Below are 15,587 nucleotides of genomic sequence, written 5' to 3' on the forward strand. Positions count from 1 at the left end.
TGGGGGAGAGAATCAGAAAAAAAAAGAAAAAAGTAAAACTTGTGGGTTGAGATAAAAATAGTTTAATAGAATAGAAACGAAGAAAGTAATAATGATAAGAATAACAATAATAAAATTACAATAGTAATAATAAAAGGATTGGAATATACAAATGATGCACAATGCAATTGCTCACCACCCGCTGACCGATTCTCATTTAGTTCCCGAGTGGCGATTCCCCCCAGCCACACTCCCCCCCAGTTAATATACTGGGCATGACATCACCTGGTCTGGAATACCCCTTTGGCCAGTTTGGGTCAGCTGTCCTGGCTGTGTCCCCTCTGTTCAACTTCTTGTGCTCCTCCAGCCTTCTTGCTGGCTGGGCATGAGAAGCTGAAAAGTCCTTGACTTAGTCTATACACTACTTGGCAACAACTGAAAACACCAGTGTGTTATCAACATTCTTCTCATACTGAATCCAAAACGTAGCAGTATACCAGCTACTAGGAAGACAATTAACTCTATCCCAGCTGAAACCAGGACAATGTCAAATATATTGGTGAAGCTGTGATCTTTGATTATTATTTTTTTTTGAGATCAAATATATGAAGTACAAATATATTTATATGTGCTTTAAGGTGACAGAGGTTATACTATCATGGTATTTTCAAGGCAGTGTATTTCCCAGGCTCTGGTTAGAAGTTGTATGAAAGCAGTTAATGCAGGAGTGGCCTATGATGCAAATACTTGGCTTGAAGGGTAAGAAGGGGTGAGCTTCTACCAACCTGTGGAATAGCATATCAGTACCTCCTAATGTCATCTCCTCAGAATGGTGTAGGAGACCTAGGGATATAGGCAGTACGCACAGAGAAGGTGACAGCAAGTAGTTCCACCTGCGTGGGTTTGAAATCGAGTGGACAGGTATCCCTGGACACTCGGAAATAGTATCTGAGAGAGGCAGTGAGTTGCTTGCTGAAGCACTGGCTGCCTCCAGTCTGAAACAAAGAAATCCTTCCAGTACTGACTGCTGGGACTGGGTGAGAGGGGAATAGCACACCTGAAGGGACAGTGCCTACAGGAAGGTATAAATTCACATGGCAGTTTATTCACTGCTATCACAAAGTGCAGTTGAGACTGTGTCCAGGTGCCTGAGCAAAGCAGGTTTTTTCAAGTACTGAAGGTCCCTAACAAATATGGAAAGAATGTAGAATGTACCTTTTCTGGAGCTTTGATGTTTTTGAAGACTCAGCTTTATAGATTTTTTTTTTTTTTTTTTTTTTTTTTTTTTTTTTTGTAGTATTCACTATAGGGGGAAAGCATTACTGAAGAACTGATTTCAAGCAACATAATTTTGAAAGGTTCAGCAACACTGTGACCCAGAAGTTAAGGGACTTAAGTGTTTTCATTAGTACCATCACTATGCTTTGCTTTGTGACTGCAGTACCCTGAGTCTTATGTTAGTCTTTTATGTGGTAGACAGAGACACAGTCTAATAGTTTCCATCAGTGGTTGTAAACCCAGTGAATTTGTTGAGTCTTCACTAAAAATTCAAAATAGTTATGGAATGTTCTTTTTCCCCATCTCCCTCTCCCCCCCTGGTTTATAATTATTCTAAAAGAAAAGTATTAAATTCCTTTAACATTAAGAGTTTGGAAATGTAGTGCCTGTGTGTTCCTTACAGCTTGACAGGCGATGCTTGACCTTGAGAAGGATAGGTAGTTAGGAAATAAAATCTTTCCTTTAGATTGCCATAAAATATTTAACACATCGTGACTGCTCTTCCTCGCTTGTAGAAGAGCCCTTACAATCATGACCTGTCACTAAAAAAAAGGGAAAGAAAAAGAAGGGGAGACAACAGCTGGGTTAGGTCATGTAAGGTGGGGAAGGATTGGAATATTGCCAAACCTTGTATTATAAAAGAAATGAAATGTTTAGCCTTCAACAAATGTTATGTTTTAAGAGTAATTTCATAGATATTATTTGCTCTCCGTTTTGGAAAACTTTGTTCCCCAACATGGAAGCCATCCGCTTTTTTTAATGAATATTTTGATACTCTTTGTTCTGATGCCAAAAACTAAGACTCTAAGGAAAACAGTAAATACTGCATAGGACTCAGCAATATTTTGTTGGGCTGCAGTTCTGTCAATAGGTCAAGTGATCCGGTGGGCAGTTGCTGCCAAAAGACTGCCCAGTCCCTCCCTGGGACTTTCACAGACTTTTGGTCTCATCCACGAGCCAATTCAGCTTACTCACACAGCACGCAACTCCTGTGATAAAACTACCACCCGCTTGCCCGCTAGCTGCAGGGGATTACACTGGCCTAGAGAGAAACCCAACGAGTGTTAGAGCTGGTAAGAGGTGAGCGGCGGGAGCTACGGGGATGTGGAGGGATGGAGGGGATAAAACTTTCTCCTCTTGCTGGGGGGCTTTCTCACCCTGTCTGGGTAGCTGCAGTTAGGGTTTGAGCAGCCTTTTTTTGGTCTGTCCTGGGGCCTTCAAACGTTTTCATTTTCAAAATGTTTGCAAAGTGGACAAAACTTGAGCTATTACAAAATTATTTCTCTTCCTGAAATGTAGTTGGCTTTAATGTATTTTTACATTGCATGATTTTTTTTTTTTTTAAAAAAAAACATTTCCTATCCGTTTGTACACTTGAAGATAAATATTCATATAACTATCAAGCTTTTTGGAACAGTACAGTAAAAAATCATCCAAGACTGCATAAAAAAATTATTTTAATTCTCCAACTTCAGAAATTTTATGAAATGACATTTTAAATTCATAATACAGTTCTTTTTTTTTTTTTTTTCTTCTTAAAAAAAGTGTATTTCAAATGGGTGTCTAGAAAAGAGAGGAAAGAGGACTAAACAATAGAACAGTTCTGAATTTGTGCCTCTCGTCCAGTTCATAGCATAAAATGTAAAGCCGTTTCAATCTGTATAATGTTCAGGAGGCAATTGTACTGATGTGCGGGTCTGTCAATCTGGAGTGAATTCGGTGGACAGTGTGAACAGTGGTCATCCCTGGCAATTTAGGGCTAAGGGATTTTTCCCCATTTGGATTCCAGGCAACTTGTGTTTGACGTCCTTCCGTAAGGATGGTTATGAAGCGATGAGTTAGGTGAAATGGTGATCCCTCTTCTGTTCCTTATGGACAAGAGACAATGTAAAAGCTGGCATAATTATGGTAGGCTTTAAAGGGACTGGACAAGGAAGGTCTTTCTTGAATGATTTCACAGGAAGGCCCTAAATGTACTTACACCAGGCTTTTTGTGGCTATTCTTCCTTTTTTTTTCTTTTTTTTTTCCTTTTTTCCTCCCAACCAGGTCAAAAGCAGGAAGCACTTGAATTCTTGTGAAGTGTCCAGCTTTGGGTTCTTTATATTTCTGTTTTGGTGCAATGAGCATTCCCAGGGAGCTGCTTGTTTTTCTGTGTTTTGTAGATGATGGTTGTTAATTACTTGGCAGGGAGACTGAAGTGCTTGGGGAGCCCGACAGCAGGCTGCCTGCCCCTGGCTTGGGGGAGGAAAGGCATTCGCCACTGAGCAGCCGGAGTGCCGCACAGCTGCACCGCTGCTGCTGCTGTAAGGGACGAGCAACTGCGTGTTTCTCTCCATCCACGCTTTGTTCTTCATCAAGTTCATGATTTTATATTTACTTGTAATCTTCCACATAACAGAGTAGTGCCTGGTAGCCTGTTGTGATGCTATCGTGCAGTTAATACCCTGCAGCCTGTTCTTTGATTAGGGCATATTACTTTAAATTTCGAGCCATGTGTGTTTAGAGAATATTTTTTTTTATATCCCCCCCCGTTTGCTCCAACCCCGTTGAGATGTGATTCAACAGAATTAACATTATCTAGTGGCTACTTGCTTCTAGAAAGGGAGTCTTGTCTTCCTTTCCCCATCAATAAATTTGCATCTTTGCCCGAGCTCCAGTGCATCTAAGGTGAACAAATGCGTGAAACTGGCTGCTTGCTTTTTTTTTTTTTTTTTTTTTTTTTTTTTTTTTTTTTTGTGGGGTTATGTTTCTGATTGCTTAATTTTCCCGGACTGCATCCTGGGACTAAATGCATGCCAGCACTGATGCACAGAAAGTGGTGGGAGCAGGCAGCCAGGAGGAGGGAGGGGAATGGGTGGAAAAACTCTGTCCGTGACAGCTGGCTGCTGGCCGGGCTTTGGGTTGTCAGATGCTGGCCGGACGCACAGACTGCCTTAGCAGTTGGATGTGGGAAGCAGTTTCCATCTATCAGTGATAATTTTGTTGGCTTGTATTGAATAATTGACTTCTGTTTGGATCTTTGGCTGTTCTGCATTTTAGATATATATTATATTATGTATTTATATCTTTAAATTACTTGAATGCTATAAGTTTGTATGTTTATACAACTTCTGCTCAGATCTTCTGAAATAATAGGTCAGTTACAGTTTCAATGTTCTGTAGTTAGGGGTTTTTTTCTCCTTTGTTTTTTTGTTTGGGTTTTTGGTGTTCTTTTTTAGCATCCTGTTTCTAAAAATGCTTCTCTTAGTCCTTTTATCAACAGAAGCAGCTGATTTCATGTCTCAAAGCATACAGATATTTTTTAAAATAGCTGTAAGTTGAGTTGAGGTGAATACAAAATAACTGTACAGAAATAACTAGTCAGAATAGAAGTTGAAAATGTCAGTGACTGACTTGTTAGAGAAGTCTTCTGAAGCAGTGTATGCTAAGCAAAATGGTGACATTTCTAGTTAGACCAAATTTATCAATTTTTTTTTAAACCTTAGTATTTGTCTAAAAATCTAAACACTGTTATTTTATAATGGCTTAGCAATTATAGAAGGGGAGGTCTTTTTGTCATTGTCTGAGGTATCATTGCACTTGCTTGGTACGTATATGTTAATACGTCCTTCCAGTGGTTTGATACAATCACCTACATTTTTCCTTCACATGACCCCAGCAGTGCCTCAGTAAGAAGTTAGACTGTGCTGCCCAGCATGGTGCCATGCTTTTTATCTGATATATGATAAGACAAAGAAAATAAATCATCTTAGGACTTGACAAATAAAGTGAAAGAAACACATAGGGCTTGGTGCCACAGCCCTTGCTCAGACAAGTGATTCTTCTGTGATCAGTGAGTCTGCTTATACAATTGGGGTGTCTTATTTAGTAAGTAGGAGCTCGGGACATTTAAAAAATGATGATTGCCATCTGTGCAAAATACGCTGGTGTCAAAACCTCAGTGAAAAAATGTCAGTGTTAAATAAAGTAATACTTGAGGGGGCATTGCTCACCTCACACAGCTCTACACAGAAAACTAAAAGGGAAAAATAGTTTGGGGGAGACTTGGTGGAGGTGCATCCTGTTCATCTTTTCTTGTGCTAGGGTCCATAATCAAAATGGCTATTAATGCAGCAGGAACTCAAGAAAGCCACACAAACCTTACTCGGCCCCTTCCTTCATCAAATGCGTAGGAAGCTGTAAAGAGCTCGTGGGAAGAGGAGGAAGTGACCCTCGGATACGGGGCTCGCCAGTGCTCCCATGATGGCGATGGGAAAAGAGGTTGACGTATGTAGTCAGGACGGTCCTGTGACTTTGTGAAATACGGCCATGTGAGAAGCAGTTCCTGAGCCGAAAGTTGCCATCGTGTGATGGCACTGGCAAAAGGCTGTGCTGACGAGGAGGGAGGAATTACCTGAAGCTACCTGGTGTAGAAATGAGACAGCAACAGCAAGGTAACTGACTGGTTACAAGATCAACTTACCCTGCCTTTTCCTGGAGTAATGAAGCTGCTGCTACTTACTGTACCTGTTTTTTTTCTCGGTGTTTCTTTAGTCGTAACCTTGTGGTTCTTAACTACATGAAGCTCATGGTACATGGCTTGTAGGGTCAGGAACTGTGGTCACCCTTAAGTCTTGTAGATAGGCTTAATAAAAAGAAAGAAAAAATGTTGTCCAAAATTGCTGAAAGAGATATTGACGTTACTTTACAGAAAAAAAGCAATGAAATGTCTCTATAAGTAAAAGAACACTATTGCATATTTTCTCTTTAGATTTTGGGCTTGATAATATATGTTCAAAGACGAAAGTGGAAAGAAGGGTTTGAGGGAATGTTTTGTAATACAGGAACTAAGTATGTGAAAGAGCCGTGCTTGGTACCTGCAAACAGAACTCCTCATGCTCCGAGCTCTCTCCCTTCAATCGTATGTCTTTCTGGAGATGTGGCTTGAACAGTTGCTTGTCTCTGTTCATATAAGAAACCCCTATTGTTCATTAAATAGTTGACGAATGACTACCATTAGCAAAGCCATTGTCCCAGTGTGTATGAGTGTAGGTGACTCATAAGAACCTTGGTGTAAGAGATGCTGTGTTTTTGGCAGAGGACCTCAGTCATAAGCTACTGCTTTCAAACCACAAGCTGCACGTTGGCAGCCCTTTCGAACTCAGCGATTTCCAGTGAAGGGAGACACCGGCTGGGCAGTTCTGCCTGCTCCCTCCAGCACCCTGCTGCGCTGTGGCGGGGGGAGCAGTGGTGGCAGGTTTCTGGGGGTCCTGCCAGCTTGAAGCAGCTGCTCAGTCAGTAGCAAGGCCTGAAGGCTTGCTGCCTGTCCTCCCTGCGATGGGGGAAGAGGTCGGAGTAGAAAGCCACAGCAGCAATGGCCAGGACTAAGGTTGTCACACATTATCTCCATGACTTGCAGCCTTTACATCCTGTCTGGTGAGCAGTGCTCTGTAATCGCACCCCTGTGGCTGTCAGCAACCCTCCAGCTCCTCTATCCTTAAGGTGCCTCAGCATCGATTCGACCACCGGTCGCCTCCAAAAACTGGGTGATTAGTGAGCGGTGGCACTGCTAGACTGTGGATGACAGTATAAAAGCAGTGGTCCTGTAGGGAAAAGGTGAAGAAGGTGGTGATCGCAGGGGCCCTTGTTCTCGGAAGGGTCAAAACTGTGACTTTTTAATGAAATTTTAAAAAGCTGTCCACTGTTCCTTCTTCTCTTCTATTTTACATGACCAGTTAACATTCATAGTGTAAACCAGTTGGACTTCTATCAAATTAACTTTGATTTTAAAGACTCCGCATGCTGAAGGTGTTTTTATTTTTACTTGCTTTGCATTTCCTTTCCTCATATTGCCTCTCCATATTTCTGACTCCAGAATGTGCCCTCTCTGGTGCGGAATGCACTGTAGTCAGTGCATGTTGCATGGAGAAACCATAATTACTTCTAAGGAAATAGTTTTTTGGGCTCAATATGGGGAAAAAGCTATTTGAAGTCCTGTACAGTGCTTTTTGTTTTATTGGAACAGCACCAGCAGTGCATGTTATGTTACTGTGCTAATCCAAAATTTAGACATACTTTGAAAGATAATCCCATTAATTGCTGGCTTACTCATTTTAATAAGATTCACAGCAGATGTGCAGGTCTGCCTGCATGGAAATGACTATTAGATCAGGGCCAAAAGAACAAAGATCACAGCCAGACAGGACAACAGACGAAGGCACGCTGAGTCTGCCTGCTGTAGCCAGTGTTGGCAGGACATTTGTAGTGAACGTGAAATTCGCCATTCAGTCCTTTACTTTGCATGATATACAGCATACTGAGACAAGGAAATTATTGATAAATCTTATTTTGTTAATATTTCTGTGCTTCAAAGCTCGGACTTTATATCTTGAAGCAGGTAACCTATGTAAATGTGGTGGGCATCTATAGCTGGTAACTTGGCAAACTGTAGTTCTTCAGTATCAGTTACTACAAGTTCTGTTTCAGTCTAAAAATGAAAGGTACTGTGGGAAAGATGCATGGTTTCTTCCAACCCGAACAACTGTAAAGCTTGACAAAGCATAGAAAAGGCAACACTGAATGCTGGAGTCTCGTGAATACCCACAAACCAAACCAGTGCAGTAGTGTCTCATCTTAAACCAAGCAGATACAGGTACGTACCTGCTTCGAGTTGGATTCGATCACTGACGCTCTGCATAACCCACCTTAGTTTATTAGGAATGAAATTATTTCAAAAGTCAAAGTTGTTTCTCTTAGAATATCTTTTGTGTGTTCTGCACAGTTAAACTTGCTGAAGTTTGTTTCGGTTCTCCTTCTGTATTACTGCTCTTTGTATTGTTGCAAGTGGTTCACATACTCGGTGTTATGCATACCACGTTTTGGAAACCTCTGCTCTGTGTTTCTATGTAAGGTAGCATATGTACCAAGAAGTTGAATGTTTTTTTAGTTCTTGGCAATTATTGTGTAGCAAGTGTTTGGCCTGTCAGTTTTAAGTGCAACATTGTTTCATCTCTTTAACGTCACCATCAGATGTTTTAAGTTCACAGGGGTCATTCAACTAAAAGAGCAGTATCAATATGCTTTTTGCCATCTACAATTTATACCTACCATATTGACTTGCAAGATTTATTTACTTCATGCAATAAATGCTATGAAAGGGAGGATAATATTTGTTTGGTAGTTCTAGGAATGTTCTCATGCACTGAGAAATAACAGTCTTATATGCTTTACATCTTCATTATTCCCAGAAAGTTGTCTACCTTCTTCTGTTGAACTTAGAATATTTTTGCCTGTTCCTGGAGAATAGCTTTGCAGGAAAAAATCCCTACATTTTTTGCATTTTGCCAGCATATGTATCTGAACTAATCCTTTAATAGAAACTGATCTATGTCCTACGGTTTGCCAAGATTCCACTTTTCAAAGATAATTCTAAATCTTCTGATATTTGCCTTTTATTTTTCTGGCCAGCACCTTTTGCAGAAAGAAAAACAATTTCCTCAGTGAGACAGCCCTCCTGACTTCAGCAAAAGTTTTTGGTTTGTTTTTTTTTTTTTTCTCTCTTTGTACAGCATTGGGTTATCAACTGTTTGCAGTATTTGAGCAGTGGTTCACCACAGTAAAGGCTGGCCTGATGTTTAACCCTTAGAGCTCATCTGCACAGATGAGCTCTGCACAGAACAGAATATCAGTATGAAGTTTTTGTACTATTCTGCAGCTGCAAAGCATTCCCATCTCTATCACCACTGTGACGGGAGAGGTAAAGATACATCAAAACACAAATATGTAATTAACTTGAGAGGATAGCATTTAATAGAATTTGGAGGAAGATCGATTCCCACCCCCCCTTTTAGAGAAACTTGGACCTCCAGACTCCTTATACTCTTCCTTCATACTCCTGATTTTCAAGTTGTTTGGGCTTAGTCCATTTATTCTCAAAATGTGTTTAGGTATGAATCAGCAGTATAAGCCTTTTAGTAACATGTTGGTTCCTCTCACAAACAGGACAAACCTGTGAAGGGTAGGTACCAAGTTACTAAAAACTTAGTTTTGAGGGCAGGTTTGGACACAATTGTGGGCAAAATCCATGACCCAATTTAGTAGATTTCCTGCTCAGGCCTCAACAAATCTCTTGTTGTAACTACCCAGGTGAGAGGCTGCTTTCTGCCTTCTCATTTGCGCTCAGGAAGCTGCTCACTCTTGTCCTGGCCTTGCTACAGCTCCTGTAGTGTTTGGTAAGATGATGGGTGAGTAAGTAGTTGGGTTGAATTAGTCTCTTAGCGTCAGTGCTACTTAGCGCTCTTCTGAACTGACCGGGAGATTGTACGGCTATGGTTACTGTGGCTAACCCAGTGCTTTGGTAGATAATTAGCTGAACCTCCACCTATATCCAGGGATGAGGAGGAAGGGTGAAGCTTTGCACTGATCTTACATGAAAAGATCTAGCAGTAGCACATCAAGTTCACAACCATTATGGCAGTTCTTCTTGGGACTTAACACACTAGTTATACATAGCTATATAATTTTAAGAGTAATTTGAGAGTTAAATTTTGCCTCCTGGCAGTCACAAGAGAATGACTCTTTTCCCATAGACTTTGGTTACATTCAGAAATGTTGCATTTCTTTCATTCAGAATGTATGATTAAAAGCGGGATCACAATAGCAGTAAAGATTAGACAGTGCTGGAACAGTGTAGATGCGCCGTGTGCTACAATTGGGACTGACCATAAATATAACAGAGACCTAATGGTGTTGAGATTGTCTTCCTGAAGCTTGTGGAACTGTTGATGGAGGACCTATCCAACACTAAAACACTAGTTTAACCTCTTGTGAATATAAAGAAGCCTTTTTTTTTTTTTTTTTTTTTCATGTTACTGGCATTTCAAGCTGGCTGATTATGTTTGTCTAAATGTTCATGGCTCCAAGTTGTTTCTAATTAGAATGCTCTGAAAAAATAGATAATGCGTCGCCTAGCTTCAAACATTCTTGCAGATGCAAGCATGTTTGCAAGCATTCTAGCTTCTCATTTCCTTGCAGATGATAAGCAAAATAATTAAATGCTTATCAAATTTACAGTGTTTATTTCTCTTTTCTGTTAGTTATTACCTCCTCTTTCTTGCTTATGTTCTTGCCTGCCCCCATTTTAAGTTGTTTTTTTTTTTAAAATCTTTCCCCACCTTTCTCTACTCTTCAGTGTATTTAATCATTCCCAATTATAAAAGGTGGTATTAAGCATGTACTAGTCAACACAGTAATTGGCTGGTAGTATTTTGTTGTGCATTGCATTTCTGACTTCAAGTAAAATTTCTCAGTTGTTATAACGCATAGGAATAGCAGTAATACGCAAGTATTTCTTTAATTGGGTCGGAAATAATCACAATACGATCAGCCCAGTAAACGCTGCAGATTTTTGCAGCATGTCTGACTTTTTGCATATCTAATGGGATTTTAAGTTGTACTTACAGGGTAACAACTGTGTTTCTAAAAGGTAGACTATGTTACTGCTTACTTAAATGGACAGACCTACTGAAATGCCTGCTGCTGATTGTGGAGCAACTATTTGATATTTTTGTAATGTGCTGAAAATTACGTGTGTGAGGCTTTTGTTATAATACACTTACACACAATACACTAGATATAGGAATTTTCACCACAGACTTGTATTTCTGCCACAATTTTCTTGTCTACGTCACCTGGAAGGTAGTATCTTTCATTGGCTAGAAACCAGGGCTCAGATTTCCAAGGATGTTAAAGGATGCTTTTTATCTGGGCCAAGTGCTTTTATTACCGTTTCCATTGTTTGAATATGTGTTGCTTTATATTTTGTTCCAGCTTTCTTACCAGTAGCAGCATATTGATCCTCTTAATCAGAATAAATTCCATTCTGCTAAGAAGAAATTAAATAGGAGAGTCAGCTGGCTCTTTTTTTTTTTTTTTTTTTAAACTTAAAATAAGAACCCTTTCCTACAAAAAAGTTGTAATATGTTTAGCTAATTTTTGGATGCTACCTTCTGTAATAAAATAAACTATTTGAATGTATAGCATTTTGTGAACCCTTTGAATACAGAAATAGAATGGCTGAACAAAAATGCTGGTTTTTTCTATAGTTCTTCTGTTAAACAAGCACATTGACAATTCAGATAGGATAAAGTCTGTTAGAGATTGCAATCTTTCTATAGAAGAGCTTAGGCTAGTCGTGGTGTAAGTCTCTTTTCATATCCAGCTCTTCAAGGTTTAAACAACGCAATAAACTTCAGCAAAAGGCCAAGTGTGTTTTTAGAATGAGACACTCTTGAAGGGAAGACGAGTATTCTAATTTTCTTGTAGAGAAGTGTTAGCACATAATAAATGTGTTTACAGTCATTCTACCTTATATTTAATCCTGTTTCTAACTCTTGTTTTTTAATATGTATTTGTTTTTCAGGCAGCAGCATCTGTCCAAAGTCCTTAATATTGTCTAGATCTTGTACAGCGAGTGCCACAACCAGGCTAGTTGAGCAGAATGTACACAATGAAGCGGCTCAGGGAATAAATGGAAGTGTGCCAGTCAAACAGTCCCCACGTTCAGCTTCAAATCCAAAGCCACAAGGTAAGTAGTCTCAAATATTTTTGTTAGGGAAGTTGTTCTTCATCTCAGACTTTAAGAGAAATAGAGCACCTTGAAAGAACTGTATCTGTCAGAAAGAAAGTAGTGGGATAAAAGCTTGCTACTGAAATATGAGTGTTCTGTAAATGCTTTATGAATCTGTAATTTCTGACAGTATTTTGCTGAAACAGGTTCTCAGAAGAAAAGCTGGACTTACTAATATTGTTACAAGCTCATAGGTCTAGCGACACTTTTTATCTCAAATGTCTAGTAATTTGTTGTGCACGTACTGCCAGGCAGCAAGTGTTAAATCCGTTCTCAGCCCAAGGAGTGGCTAGTAAGTAGAGATGGGAGAATGTGTGTAAGCCTCTTGTTTGTATCAAACTATTGCCAGGGCTTATTTTTCAAAATAATGACTGTATTTGAGCTGGAAGGGTTTGATTCTGTTTTTGAATTGGAGTGTTTGGCAGGCTGGCTTCAAGGCAGGGGTAGTGGGGAAGATATTCAGGGCTTTTGGGGTTCTAGCAGAGCTTGAGAGGAGCCCTCCTGCAGAAGTATGTGGAAAGTTGGGAACTTCGTGTTTACGCAGTAAAAGCTGACCAATAATGTCTGCAGAGTAGAAGTAGATTTTCCTTCTTTCTGTCCATAAACAGTATCTTCACTTTTAGAAGCTAAATAGGCCAACCTACATGTTGACTTCATCCATCTAAACCTCAAGCCATCTTTTTATGTGGTCTTCTCAGCAATATTGATGATTTTGCTGAGGCTGATCACAACAAAGAGTCAGTATGTTCTGGAAATCGTGGATTCAAAGCGAACCTGGACTGATGTCTTTTAGGAGTGACGTGCAATAGGAACTTCATTCATTTCAAAAGTTAAACAAAAAGAGTGAGTTTAGGAGACAGATACTATGATCCTGCCCAGTGAATTGGATTCTAAGATACATTGCTGATGTGACAGAAACTAGAATTACTTATAGAAAACTGGATCACATCTAATCACATAGAGAAACTAGAATTGCATAGAGTCATCATGTAGTGGATTTAACAGTATCTGTATCAATTAATGAAAAATACATATTGAAAAATTTTGCATCAGTCCCAAGGTCATCTTAGAGTTAAGGAGGGAAGAAAATTATTGGGGTGTCAAGAAAGTTTTGTTTACTTAGGGAGAATGAGAGCAAAATAAAGCTGTGGTTTTTGTATTGTTTGTTTTTATAGAAATTTTGCCAGTGCTGATCACTGAACTAAGATGTTTTTATCAGTCATACGTAAACATTACTTATCTGAGTAGTCCTTCTGCACCAGTTCCTAGGTCTCTGAAATGTGTTCTCTGAAACTAAGTTAACATGAGAACATGTGTTCTTCCTAGGAAAAATATTTTAGAAATCTGTTAATGGATAAATAGAAATAGGAAATCAATAAAAAGATTTTAAGCCTTACAAAAACAAAGCCAGCCCACTTATTATAAATTTCAGCTGTTAGATAAATTAGGAGTTGGATATTATTGGACTCCATTCATTCAAGTAGTTACGCAGCTGTTGTTGCTCTTCCCTAGCCATGACTTCTGTGTTTGTCAAAATTGCTTTCTCCAAAATGTGGCATAGCCAGGAATAGTGTTGCAGTCTAAGAAATGCAGCTGTATAGATTATATTCAATAATACTGTTGTAAACAGTGTTTTGTGCCTGCTTTGTTCATGGGTTTATGTCTTTCTCCATTTATTTCTATTAAATATGCACATCATATTGAAGTTATGTAGTATATCTTTTTGGCCTTTTTATTTAATGGAAGCAAAACAAAATAGAATGAATAAGATATGCCTTTGGGAGTCCAAACGATCCAAGCAAACTAAAGTGCTCTAGTTTATTGGTTTAAATGTGGTTGCTGATGTTGGTTTTTTTTTAGACAACTTTTGATGTACAGGTACAGAAACATTTTTGGTTTATAGTGGCAGGAAATGTTTTATCCAAATGGTTGTTCTAGTCATGCAAATACTAACTGTCCTTTCATGGTGAAAGGAAATGAGATGACAGACCTGAATTGTAATGCCAGTATATTTGATTGTTGATGAACTAACTGCAAAATGACCTTCATCTAACCTACCATGATGTATATAATTAAACTGAGAGATATAAAGATGGCTTTGAGGTTGCATTGCAAGTGGGGTACAGCTATTTTTAGTAAACTTAGTTTTAACGCAGTAAATGGAGCTTTAATGTAGAGGAAAAGTGTCCAAAGTCCTGCACTTGAAGTGAACCCTGGACTCTGAACCTGTTTTGTCTGTACTTGGTCTCTGAGAAGTAGTTTAAATATTTGGAAACAGATCACTTAAGGTAGCTAGATCAAGTGAATAAATTTCTGCACAGAATCCAATATAAAATTCTTTCTTTTCATTTTCATTTTTTTCCCCAGGCATTTCAAGGAGAAAACAAAACTATCTGTCTGATACACTGACAGTAAAAGAGCAATTTTTGTTCCCCAGTAATTCCTTCCATCAACAATTTAGCAATTCATATGTCAGATTTCTGTGTTGAGTACAGTTTGATTCATGAAAATCTTTGCAAATTTGGAACAAAGCCTGAAACTGACTGAAAGCTGATGAGGAATTTAAGCAAAGAAATCGGGACTGTGGAGAAAAGCAGTCACAGTCCGTACCAGCTGCAAAACATGGTGCTCCACCTTTGCATCAATGCAGTGCATTCTGTGATAACATGGACTAATACAGACTAGAGGTGGTCACTGGAAATAGCAAAATACACTACTGAGTTCCAAGGCAAATATGATGCATGAGAGACGAAGCAAGTTGTTCGATAATTTGAAATTTGCCCTTACCTACAAATATTTGGGCAGCGATCTGAACCTAGCAATAGCAGAATGCATGTAGAGGGACATGTACAAATTGACCATTTTTTTCTAGCTTCTTCTATTGCCTACTCTTTGAACCTCTTGTATGAGTTTTATATGATGTCCAGTTACTAAATACTAGGCAATGAAACTGTTGTCTGTACCAGGCAGTTTTATTGTAGAATGGAAAATATGTTGAAATGTCAACACTTCTTCAAAGCAGTGAAGTGTCGTGTCAGTTCAAGACTGTGCATCAGTTGCTCATTTAAATTTTTCTAATGAGTGCTTAGGAGTACTTGTGAATCTCCTGCTGAGGCTGAAGAGGAATTTTTGTTTGGGTTGGAGATGATTTTCCACTCCAAAAGATGGCCTGGTTTGTGCTACTGTGAAATGGTATGGATGCAAAGCATTCGACACGTAGACTTCAGCAGTCAGTTTCAGCTACCTACTCCATAGCATCAATTCTGTCCTCCTTTCTCAGTTAATTATAATATAGTCTGTGGTTTTGAAGCTATTCAGTGGCCTAGGCCCAGAAAAGCTGAAAGACCTTTTAAACGCCTGGGATGTAGACTGTACTTCTCTGGGAAATGAAACTTCTACAATTAAAGGTGAATTGAACTAACACTGAGAGCTGTTTCTAGCTAGACTTCTCCAATCTCAATGGTGCTTGGAGAGACGTGTAGCAATGTCTCTCTTATCAACAAAACTGCTAAATCCCAAGCATTATCTCCAGAAAGAAGAGAAATGAGAGAACAAAGCACGTCTGGTTATTATTGGTCTTCTTTCTTCATACATTATTGGAAGATACTTGTTCTGATGTATTACAAAAATGTGGAAATGTACATCCTAAAGAGGAGATGACTTTTCTCTCTTTCTGCCGAGTCTTGGTTACTAGTTATTTTGTACTGTTCTTGGGAGTGTAAA

The 15,587-nt window shown here is 39.1% G+C and overlaps 1 protein-coding gene across 8 annotated transcripts in view; it reads left to right on the forward strand.

Annotated features, from left to right (window-relative positions):
• The window catches only part of FGD4 (FYVE, RhoGEF and PH domain containing 4), a 112,172-nt gene that overhangs the window by 59,530 nt on the left and 37,055 nt on the right, over positions 1-15,587 (forward strand). For 5 of the 8 annotated variants that reach the window (XM_049821665.1, XM_049821668.1, XM_049821672.1 and 2 more), the window contains exon 2: positions 11,658-11,822. Coding sequence is in view for 3 of the 8 variants with exons in the window: in XM_049821668.1 (XP_049677625.1) it covers positions 11,658-11,822 (165 nt within the window). In the remaining 5 variants the exon portion in view is untranslated. Of the gene's footprint in view, positions 1-2,295; positions 2,338-5,473; positions 5,692-11,657; positions 11,823-15,587 lie in introns of those variants that run through there. The other 3 variants (XM_049821671.1, XM_049821670.1, XM_049821666.1) reach the window with 3 other exon arrangements.

Source organism: Accipiter gentilis, chromosome 18 (assembly GCF_929443795.1).
Source record: "Accipiter gentilis chromosome 18, bAccGen1.1, whole genome shotgun sequence".
Lineage (NCBI taxonomy): Eukaryota > Metazoa > Chordata > Aves > Accipitriformes > Accipitridae > Astur > Astur gentilis.